The 12,496-nt window shown below is 37.3% G+C and overlaps 1 protein-coding gene across 1 annotated transcript in view; it reads left to right on the top strand.

Annotated features, from left to right (window-relative positions):
• Positions 1–12,496, top strand: part of LOC149299871 (TBC1 domain family member 4-like) — a 77,167-nt gene that overhangs the window by 39,731 nt on the left and 24,940 nt on the right. Inside the window, exons 3-7 of the mRNA XM_089485828.1 lie at positions 5,114–5,203; positions 6,106–6,210; positions 8,047–8,179; positions 9,313–9,404; positions 10,465–10,575. Of these exons, the coding sequence (XP_089341954.1) occupies positions 5,114–5,203; positions 6,106–6,210; positions 8,047–8,179; positions 9,313–9,404; positions 10,465–10,575 (531 nt within the window). The remainder of the gene's footprint in view (positions 1–5,113; positions 5,204–6,105; positions 6,211–8,046; positions 8,180–9,312; positions 9,405–10,464; positions 10,576–12,496) is intronic.

Here is a 12,496-nt window from a genome sequence, read left to right as displayed (position 1 = left end):
TTATCTGTTTGGGGTTCGTAAGATGCTGTGAACTACAATGCTAACTTCAATGCCAGAGTCTGTCTTCTCCCAACATGCTGCCCTAGACCTAGTTGGTCTAAGCCAATATACTCTGTTTTAGATGACTGGAGTTATAAATCAAGGTTAGGTAAATATATCACCTTTCGGCTGTTGCTGATCTAATTGGTGAACATCATCTAGACCAGCTACACACATAGGCAATCTATGCAGCTACCTAAGGTGTTGAGCTGGTGGTGGACACCAATATGAGGTTTTTTTCAATGTCAGAAACAAGTGAAGGCAGGAGAGCGGTGCCAGAAACCTACTATGCCTTGGGTTTTAGAGACAATAGGGAGGACTAAAACATCATACGTACTTTAGTAGTATATGGTGTATTGTCCAGACCTGAGCCGACCTTCCTGTTGGATAGATATTTTTTCTACTCCACAACAATACAAAATGACTTATGACTTCTGTTACTGTTACACAACATCTGCTAGTTTATATTACCATTTTCTTTCCTGCCGTTACACAAATTTCCAAGTGTGGTTTTTATTGTAGTGATTTCCTATTCCACTTGTTCTACCAGGAGTTATCTCACTGATGTTGTATGTTACCATGTATGGTTATTTCTTGTGTCCTGATTACCAGTTATGCCTCAATCGGAATTCTAATAAGCTGATTTTATGTTTACTTTATTATACAGTGTTTAAAGCACAACTTTATTTATTTAACTAGTTTTGTGATTAAATTGCTAGCTATTTATTAACCTTATACGACAAACACAGTTCTAAATCATATTTGCAGACATATATAAAACAAGACTGTAAAATTAATAAATTGTCACAATGTTTGGTTTGGTAACATACACAAAAATTAAAGATTTACAAAAGTTATAAACTTAATGGTAGCAAGAAGAAGAAAGAAGATCTTTAATGCCAAGGCACCTAAGCACTAGTGTAAAGAAGACAAACTGCATTAACCGTTGGGTACTTAAATAAAAATATTATTATTAAAGTAAGAAATTATTCATCAATCAGTCATGTTATATTCTTTTTTCTATAGGTCTGATTAGAACCTTTGCTGTGTTTAGGTTTCATCTTGTAAGATGTTGTTTGGAGCTATTACCCCGTAGAGACATAATGCCCTTTTCCAGATGCAGCGCAGAGCATGTACCTCTCAATCTGATAACATCCTCATGTTAAAGCACTAGCTAGCTGAAGAGCTAGAACGTCACGGCTTATTTCCCCTTCCCTTCTAACTTTGGAGGGCATGGCACTATTCCAGTAGATCTGCATGAACCTATCTAGTTTCATTCTCAGAAAAGCAATGAGAAAAAACACTTTAAAACAAGCTTGTATAAATGGCATCCAAGTGAATATTTGTTTTCCAAAGCTTTAATGCAAGAGGCATTTTACTGCAGCCCCCCTCTAGACAACTGTATGTGTTAAGCCACGTAAAAAAAAGTTAAATAAGAAAAAAGATTGTTTCTTCAGTTCTTTTCCACTGTATTGCCAATCACCTGGCCCAGCTAAAGGTAAACAGATGCTCATTTTAAGCTATTAGCAGTTTTGCCAAAATAGGGCAGGAAAACATGACTCAAGGGCAGATTGATTAATCTCTGCTTCACCCAATTTTTAATTTAACATGTGTACCCATAAATTACCCTCCTTGATGAGAGTGTATGAATACGTCACTCAAAGGTTTCATTGACCATTCAAGCTTTTCTGTAATTACTGTACTGAATGTCATCTGCTGTTTAAGTGTCAATTGAATCTAAAATAAATAAATGAGGACTTTCTCTTATTTGCTCTGTGTGTGAGATGTAGGATTCCCCTTAAATGTCAGAATGTCAAGATACTACTTATCTACACACAAGAGTCTAGAACCAAGGTGCTGGTAGTTGGGAGAGGAACTGTACGAGGCTTCTGCTCTTAACCGCGTTGGAGCCAGAGATCAATGTAGAAAGCAGGGCAAGGACAAGCAATCCAGAACCTGAGGCCTTAGACAAACCAAATTCAAGGCCCTGGGGAGGTCCAAATGGAAAGGTACAGGCAGTGTTGAGGGCAACTAAGATATTTAAGATATCAGGTTAGACTAGACTGCACAGGTTTGTTCAGCAACTTCTCTCTGTTGATTGACAAGCAGGGTCAACAAACCTGGACCAAGGCAACCATGTGCTTGGAGATCCTGCAGTTGTTAGGCTTGTATAAGCATATAAGGCATATCTGGGGGGGGCAGAGCAAAATATCAGGGGGCATATGGCATAGCTGGGGGATATAAGGCACATCTTGGGGTTATAAGGCATATCTTGGGGGGGCAGAGTGGCATATTAGGGGGGGTATAAGGCATATCTGGGGGACAGAGTGGCATATCAGGGGACAGAGTGGCATATCTGGGGTACAGGGTAGCAAGCATGGGGTCAGATGTGCATAACTGGAGGGCAGGTTGGAAAATAAAAGGAAATAAAAACAAGAAATACATTTTTCTCAATCATAGTTTTTATTAAATATGAAAAAATAGTTTGTTTTAAATAAACAAAAAAATGCATGTTGTTTTTTTTATCCGATTAATCTATTAATTGAAAAAATAATCGGCCAACTAATCGATTATGAAAAAAAAGTTGCACACACCTAGATTGCACACACCTTTGCATATATATATACTGGAGATTAATTCGTAAATAGAAGTATTATTAAACACCCATCTACACACACCAGACAAGCCAGAAGGCTTGTTTTTCCCTCAGAAATCTCATGGTGCTTTCACAACCACAAGGGATTCTGGGTAGGCACATGCAAACAAGGTTAACAATTATCACCTTTGCCTCTATATCCACTTTATACATGGATTCCTTGAAAGTAATTGCCCGCTGTACAAGACAGCCTTTAGACAAAACTCAGAAAGAGGTACAATAGCCAGATCACCACTCATGGACAGCTCACAAATCACTTGTTGGTTTAGTGAGCTTGCACAATTTGCTCTGGAAATGACCTTGCCATCTCTTCATCATCTGCATATATCAAGATGTGGCCAAAATCCAAGCTTCAATGAGCACATTTTGCTAGAGAGGATCACTCAAGGTAGCTCGTGTAATCGGTGGATTGCTATTCAAACACAGTGTCTATGTGCTGATATAGGGGAAAGGGCTCCAAATTCCTGTCTCGGTATTGTAACTTTTTGAATACTCATTTCGTTCTTCATATACCAGAGCGGTGTCCATCTGACCCTCCAAGCAGAAGTTTAGGCTCAGAGGTCCCACTGAGCACCAAGATCATTGAACCAATTTTGAGCAACCCATAGCGTTCCTGCTTTTGGTGGACAAGGAAGCCTCTCATCCATAGACTGTTTATATGAACACTATGTAGCTGTAGTCATCATCCAATTTTGTAGGCTGTTTGTGGTATAGCAAGGTGCCAAAGGGGGTGAGCAACACATAATGCTTTTCCAATAACAATTTCACAACTTCACCTTTTATAAAGGCAAGATTACATGTCTCCGTACCAAAAACAATATGTCTGGACATCATTTGTGTTTTGTTGCTTTCTGCAGTACAGAGTATGTTTTAATACTTCTTTAGAGGAGGTTTCTGGGACATTGGTCTGTCTCTTTAAGGAAAATACACATTTTGATTGAAAGGAATTTGAGTTATTCTAAAGTCTAAAGGAAGGTATTTACTGAATTGAAAAATGAATGCTGTGCCATAGGGCAGGAGGCAGTTCTGCAGTAATATATAGCCTTTTATTTTGGGAAAAAAACCTGCAAATCTCTGATGTGCTGTTTTTATAATTAAATTGCACAGTTTATAGAGGCATTGACTGAGCAAAATGCTTCAGGCATGTACTGAATGTTCTGTAGCTGGATATTGTCTCCACTTCTTAAAGCAATAGTGGACCTGGATACAAATGTATTCTTGGTCTGGCCCTTTACATAATGGTTTCTCTTGTTCTTCTAAAACACTTTCTGTTAAATATTGAGCTGCATGGTGTTCTGACGCGTACTAGCTGGTTGTAGAATTAAGTGAATGTGGTAGGATTTTCTCTCCAGAACCATTAATGTCACAATGTCTCTACTCGTACCCAAATTGTCCAAACCACTTTGACCTAACCTTACTCCATCCACATTTACACTCATAGTTTCACACATATCGACTCAAGTGTAGTGTCCTACTGAGTGAAGCATGACCTAGCAGCATGTTGCTGGTGGTTCTTTACCCGGTTCTCTGCCAAATGAAATAACAAAGTGAAGATACAGCCAAAATCCACAATTTATATGTAGTAGGAAATGTTACAGTCTCCTCTGAACTCAAATAGGTTATGTTACGTTACTATTTTTCATGTAAGTCAGCAGAGGGCAGCACCTTTGATATCATTTAATGACCACCACAAGCTACTAATTAGCAAGTGCATTGATGCATGACCGGGTTCACCATAAGGCTCGTTAAGCGTGTGTCTAGAGAGCAATATGGAAGACAATAAAGAATAGCTTTATGGTAGTCGTAACCATTCTAGGTAAGTCTAGCCATTTTATAAAATGCACTCTTTATATTCTTCAACTGGCCGTCTGCAAACATTTTTATTTTAATTTTACATTTTCAGGAGGCACATTTACTCAGTTTGCCTAGTCTTGTCCTGGTACCAAAAAGCTAATGATGGAAAACCCCAAACAACATGGGCTACTAAATCAACAGATCTAATACAGGGACCAAAGAATAGAAGATCAAATCTTACTGTACATAGAACATAAGCAAGCAAAGGGGGAACCCTTCCATATGCACCACATAAATAGCCCAAAACTGGGTGATCTGTTTTGTTTGTTAGAAAAGCAGGCTTTTTGATTACCCGGATGAGACCCTTAGGGCTATGGTAGACCATGTGGCTACTGCTGCTATGTACAGCCACCGGCTGGAATATCCATTTGGCATGGGTACCCCCAGACACGTGCTTAATGTCCCAAATGGAAAATCCAAATCTAATGTCCCCTGATATCTTTCATAGATATGAGAAAGACAACACCATAAGTACTAATATCTGAATTCTATTCCAAGAGTCTTTGAAACTGAGATTTGCGTATGTCCTCTCTATATAACATATTCTATTTCCTTTTCTTGAAGGTTGGGCGATTTGAAATTAATCTTATAAGTCCTGATACTAAGACTGTGGTTCTTGAAAAGAATTTTAAAGATATCTCATCATGCACTCAGGTATGTGTCCTCATAATTATATATTTTGCGTATACAAATATGCTTGGAATCTGATTCAAATAGCTTGCTTAGACCGTAATTTTTCAGTGCCTTATACACACAGAACAACATCCAAATCATTATGTGTTGTTTTTTTCTCAGAAGTAAACATTGGAAAATATTTATGAAGTGTTGGTTTGTGAAAAAGATTATCACATTTTACCGCAGTTTCACCATGAGAATGTTTTTGAAAACGAGTGTTTTAAAACAAAAAGTAGAAGATTTATATTACTGAACTTGAATGGTCACCCACACTAATCTGCTGTTATGTGTTCCATGTACAAAAGAGTTTTTAAACCGATTATGAAAGTTGCAATTCTATCTATTTTCATTATTTTTATGGCGCTATGTCATGAAAGCCCAGAGGCAAACATAAGGCTGATGGGATCATTCTAAATGCAGACTTTTTACATAAAATTGATATTCTCTCTTGTAATGTATTTTGTTGTACCATGTACACAAAACAAGAATGTCCTTAATGAGTTTGAAAGAGCTATTATTGGATTCTACTCATCCTTTGAAATAAATGATTATATTTTCTTCTGCACTTTTTGTGACAGTTTAGCGGATAAGGCCTCTCCTCGGTTTTTGTATTTAGCTCTGTGGAGATTTGGGGTCCTGAGTTTTCCATAATGTTCCAAATGTATTGCAAGCACATTTTAACTGCTTAACCACTGCAAGGAGACCTTCGGTAGTTTACATAAAATTACACTGCCAGCAATCTAAGAAGACAACAGATGTTGCTGAAGGATGGGAATCCCCCCGATTTAGAATTGTTTTGCAATGTTTGCATGCTAGGAAATATGTTTTATTCTGTACCTGTCACAGCTAATCTACATGTTTTATTTTCTTTTTTTTTGTAGGGTATTAACCACATTGATCATTTTGGTATTGTTTGTCGTGAATGCGTGGAGCCTGGGATAAATCAGTACATTTGCTATGTGTTTCAATGTGCTTCAGACGCACTGGTAAGTAAGGGGAGTAGTTAGGATAGAAGAACAGAGTTAACAGATTTTTTTCCATTTTAATAAGGCTTCTTGTTATTTTTTAGTAATACATGCGAATCTGACGCTTTTTCCTAAATTCTGCATTTAACAGTTCTGGAATGCGAAAGAAACCCAAGTAATGATGGTTACAGAGACATATACATACATACATACATACATGTATACATACATTTTAGGAACACATGGAGCCAGACTGTAGAGGCTCTGCCAATACTACACAGTCCTCCATATTGTTGGTGGGCTAGTTGGGGGAGATCAGTGATCACCATTTTAACCAGTCCATTGAGTAATGGCGCTTCAAGTAAGCCTGATCACTCTCCCTGGACCTGCCACCCAAAGTCTGCAAGGCCTAGGCCAGAATATTCCACTGGGTATATTTACTTCCCTTTCCCTTGGTTGACATGATTATTCTTCTCTTTTGTTATCTGTGTCTTATTTTAAGTTTTAAGTCGCTGAATGTTGTTAATTGGTTCAGGCAGCTTTTTTAAGAGTGGATTGATGTGTAGGGAAGTAACTCAAGGACAGAATATTAGATAATGGTGGTTCTGCCACACGCTGACACCAATCCCGGTATCCCTGACGTGACATTAGAAACTAAATATCACAATTACACGGATTGGAAAATAAAACACACAAGCTATATGTAGTTTCAGCAAACGTATTTACCAATGCTAAAATCTGTGATCTGCGAGAGTTCCTCTTCAAAACATAGTTAGCTCTTACTTCCAGCTTTGCTCTTTAAGGCTGTCACAACAAGGCAGTTTTTGGGATAGGTCTATGGTGGCTGACTAATCTTCTTTTGCTGATACGAGGAGATCGTGAAAACCAGACCTTTTAAGTGACCTTCACGATCAGTAGTTGGACCGCTGACGCATAGCGTGAGCAGATTACAACTGTCTGCTTTCCCAAGTATTTTGTAACCAATATACCCTGCCAGAAACTACAGTATTTGTACTACAATATTAGGTATTTATTCTGACCTAAGATTCGCCACTATGTCACACTGCCGTCTAAGCCTAGGGGCTTGTTACTTAATGCTCTCATTCACCTCTCAAGCAAACATTCCCTCACACTCATTTACTCTCTCTCTCATGCACTCTCTCACAGTCTCCCTATATGTGCAGAACTTACACATTTGCCTTTTTGTTAAGTTGTGGATTGTTCTTGGTTGGTAGAGGGAGAATTGTGGTTTTCTTGACCATCCCATACTTTGCTATAGACAATTCAATCCAATGCATATGGAAATGATATCCATTTTTCTACTACACTACATGGAGAATTTTGTGTATAAGCACCCGTTCGTTTTTAATTTCTTACTGCTCAGCCCTCTGTAGTCAAACTTGTGAAAGTTATTACTAGTATTTATCGCATCATGTTGGGCCAGTGCCTCTCCTTCTCTGTATCACTTCCACCCATTTCTTCTTACAGAAAATTATTCTTTTGCACCCTCTACATGGAGATCCACCATGTTTACCCCAAGATTCCAGAACCTAAAAACATATTCTTCAAGCCTTGCCCTATCCCTTAACTCATTGACAATGTTTTGCATAGATCAGATATTGTGTGTCGTAAACACTTGTAGGTCGGCACGGCCTGATAAGGTCTCACTAAGAAGTAGATAGTATTCCTCGTGTACCAGTGTATCTTTTCCAGCCTCTTATTTTTACGGTACTCTTGCTTAGTGACATATATCTCTTGCATGTACTGTATGTTTGGAGCTGCAAAACAGGCGTAAAAATGCAACATACCTATTTTAGTTTCATTGTTTGGTAACCTATCTTTTTTGCATTATTTAAGGTGGATGAAATCATGCTTACTCTAAGGCAAGCTTTTAGCACGGCTGCTGCTCTCCAGAATGCCAAGACTCAGATCAAGCTGTGTGAGGCTTGCCCAATGCATACGTTACACAAACTCTGTGAGAGAATTGAAGGTATGATACTTCAGTAGGGAAATAATTCAGTCTAGGTATTACCAACCCAAAATAGCTCTTAGTGCCAGAACTGTGTTCTGATGGCGACACTAGCACACCATACGAAATAACTTTCTTGGCAATGTTGACAAGCGCCACTCTAGGTTCTGTTTCCTTTATTTCTATAGAGAGTTAAGTTTGAAGAGCCATTGTTGTGAATGGAAACAAACGCTTGATCTTTGGATTAATTAGCCGAGAAAAACACAAGCAAAGCTCTTGGCTTCAACAAAACCTTTGAAATGAAATATGCCTGTGTTGATACTTAAGATAAATAGCTAGAAATGAAGAACAAAGTAACGGTTGCATACCAAGCGCATTCTACAGGAAACGTGCTCCGGGTGCTTCTTTGTGTGAATAACAAAATGAAATAAAACGTTCCCATCCTATAATATTAAAATTATTCGTGGTTCCAACTATTACAACCATAAAGTGACCCAAGTTAAAACATTAGAGATTAACGTTTTAAAGGTGTCAGCTATAAAAAGACTATTTTATGTGCAATTACTATTAAAATAACGTACACATTGCGTAGGGTTTAGAAAAGTTCCTGATGTTTGGAATAGCTGATGGTCAATGATTTCTAGATATCTGTATCTGTATGATGTGATGTTATGAGTAAAACTAATCACATGTGGAGAGTGCTTTTGAGAGTTAATTGCATTCTAATTACCTTATTGGTTTAACATTACATTTCTGGTTGGCTGTGAATATTGAAAGCGATTGCTTTATTAATAAAAAAAAACTTGTGTTATTGCCTTACTCTGTAATATATATTCAATTCATAGCTTAATTTTTGAAACTTTATTAAATATAAGTGTAAATGTCGAGAAAAACAGCTTTAGGAGTATAGCAAAAAACATGGCCGGGAAGTCATGGTTTTGTAAAGTTTTGCTGCTGGTGCCTAGCTGTTTTGAGATTTTTCATTAAACTCACTATGACTGCGTCCTTCCTTGACTCCTAATAAAATCTTGCACCAATGGGACATTGGGATGTTGCATGCCTGTGCTCTGAATTTATGTGTCGCCAATGAGATAATAGGATTACAAATACTTGATTAAATGGCATCCCCTTTTTCATATTTATTTTTCTTGCAGGCCTTTATCCACCTAGAGCCAAGCTTGTAATACAGAGACAACTATCATTGCTATCAGACAACGAGCAAGCAGATATTTTTGAACGTGTCCAGGTAATGGTTTGCATAGATGATTTGCTTTTGTTAGTGATCCAAGATACTTTACAATATTCACACCATCTACGTTAGCTTTACTGTAGTGTCTGCTGTTCATCAGTTTCAACTTTGCCGTTTTGGGGTCAAGAAGGAATTTTGTCCCTGGTTAGTGCAAAATTGGAAAGAGCAAAACCGGGTTTTTTTTTTGCCTTCTTTTGGATCAACAGCAACAAATTAACAGATATAGGAAAGGCTGAACTTGATGGACGCATGTCTTTTTTCAGCCTATGTAACTATGTAACTATGTAACTTCAGTAAGGTGACACGTCGGCCATTTTTGCCCCGACACATATCGTTTTCATATGTTGCAGACCGGCACATGAAAGATGCTACTCTGCAGTATGTGGGATATAAATAACTCCCAGTAGGGTATCAACTGTTTGATGAAGTAATGGATTCCCTTCTGTGAACTCTTACATCCTACCTACCTACCTACCGAGCTACCTAATAGGGCAAGTGGGGGGTGGGCAGCCACCAGCATAGGCCTCACGGGGCATTAGCAGGTGGTGTAAATGTCATAAGAAAGTATGGTTAAGCTTAAAGTAATCCTGGGTGCAGGGCAGCTACCCTTTTTGCCCCTCGTTAAAGACCTGTGACCAAGTAAAACAGAGCTAATACTTTAAAGCAGACAAAGCTAGTCATTTTTATCAACATTGGTCTACATTTGAGGCAGAGTTCAACATTTGGAGCACTTAACAAAGAAACGAGCGAATGCTTAAGTGGAATTTTCCCGGTATAGTATTTACCCCATTACTGGACTTGCGTCCTGATAAATATGGAGCAATATATCAGATTGGCAGTGCTATCCCCTGCTGTTGGGTCAAGGCTGCCATGCTTGCCAAAGCTGCTTAACGTGGATGCAGTGCTTTTTTTATTGTCTTCGCAACAGGACATGGACGACAATGCATATGGAAGGGTTGAGATGTACTAGCATTAGTAAACGAGGCTATGTATATGAAACCAGGGCTATGTTATTGACAAACATTGATGGCTTTTTTATTGCTTTTTTTGTTCTCAGAAAATGAAAGCAGCCAGTGACCAGGAGGAGAATGAACTTGTCATCCTCCATCTCAGGCAGCTTTGTGAAGCCAAGCAGAAATCCCATGTTCATATAGGAGAGATGCAGCCGGTAAATAACATTATTGCACTTTACAGTGAGCCCTATGCAATCTTTAAATGTGATATTTTAAATAAGTCAGAGATTGACTACTTCTTACTGTATTTTGGTGAAGCCGTTTTAGATAAGACAGTTGATGCCTCTGGCACTTACTTGTATTAACCTTAACTTAAATGCTCTTGCCTTACTCGTTAGATCTAAACTTCAGAGTCACTGCAGCATTACAGTATATATTATTATTAAATAATATATTATTATATATCATTATTAAAAAGGTGATACTGATTCCTTTATTAAATAGTCCTATTCTTTTTAGTGACTCGGCTATATAGAGTGTTTAAATTAGTTCGTTGCCCTTTGATTGTGATATATATATAGTAAGATATATATTGTATTTTGTAACCATGTATCTCTTACCAATGTGTTATGGGTAGGGGTACAAATCACCTAGGTATACATTGTAAATAGAACACAAACTGCTTCTCCAGAAAGAAATGTAATGTGTAAACTGATGAACGGAAGCCTGTAGTAGTGTAGTCTGTCTAATAGGTGCCTCATAAACTAAATACAATAGTGTAGATTGCACCGAATAATTTCCTTTGTAATGTATATGTTATGGCTTTTATAATATACATCATTGTTTTGTAATCTTACTTGATCAGAAGACAGTTATTCGCCTTATAATATATTTATTAAGTACTGATATGAATACATTATTTTATATATTTATTTTATATATTTATTTTTTATATATTTATGTTATTTTTTTAAGAAGCGCTCACATTCTTTTTAAACATTAAATTAAAGGCAGCTTTGCTTTAACATATAAATATAAAATGTTTGACCTATCCCCTGCATGCTTAAATTCCCTTACTGTTTTAACCTCCACCACTTCTGCTTGGATGCCATTCCACTTATCTACCACCCTCTAGGTAAAGTAAAGCTTCCTTACATTAAATCGAAGCCATTCACCTACTATTTCTAGATTATGACCTCATATTCCAACATTTCTCCTCCTTTGGAATAAACTTCCTTCCTGTACTTTGTTATGCTTGTATGGCCCATGAGAGATAATGATTATTTTTTTTGTGATTGTGTTTCATGCAAATTGTTTTATCATGTAATCAATTTTCTTGTTTTATACATCATCTTGAGAGGATTGGTTTACAGATACTGTTTCATATGACGTTTTCTCCGACTAAATGGCTTACTGCATGTAGCTCTTTTTTCTCCAAACGTTATATTCAGAAACGTTATCGTTGTTAGGACTAAATATTATGAAATGAAATACCGTAAAAACACTTAAAATGCACTTACAAATGGTAAATTATTTGACAGTGGAAAACATTTCTTTTAGGATAAATAATATTATTTTCATTCAGATAATGGACCCAGCATGTTGAAAACCTTTGTACTTGACTTTCAATATGTCTTAATAAAGTTATCTGAAAATTGTGTGTTAAGGACACAAAATACAGGGTAAAACTGGACTTTGCTGGTTTTTAAGTTTTTATCTTTTATTTTTGGTCATGTCCTTTAAACAAGGCCATCATGACTCCCATGGGTGTGTAGCAAATGCCCTGTTTGACACACACAGCTTCCATCCAAGTACATATATATTTACTTTTAATGTATGATTGTCTGTAGTTTGGCAATTTAAAAGCTTTTGGTTGTATTTGCAGGTACATTGAATCTGCTTTAGGGATCAGCATTAAATTGATATCTTACAATTCTCCAAATATAGGAATAGTGATTACTGTCCTTGGTGTAAAAAAGACAGTTTGTGAATAAGTTTAAATTGTCTAAAGAACGAACAACATTGTCTAAGGGTCACATTAGGACATCAGAATGATTGTGTGGCTCCTTTGGCAACCTACTAGTCCAACCTTGTGGACGGGTCAGGGTTAGTGATAACCTTATGTCTCAATATTAG

Source organism: Sceloporus occidentalis, unplaced genomic scaffold (assembly GCF_023333645.1).
Source record: "Sceloporus occidentalis isolate IW3139 unplaced genomic scaffold, rSceOcc1.0.p SCAF_27, whole genome shotgun sequence".
NCBI classification, from domain to species: domain Eukaryota; kingdom Metazoa; phylum Chordata; class Lepidosauria; order Squamata; family Phrynosomatidae; genus Sceloporus; species Sceloporus occidentalis.
The sequence above is the reverse complement of the archived record's forward strand: the minus strand, read 5'-3'. Positions and strand labels throughout refer to the sequence as shown.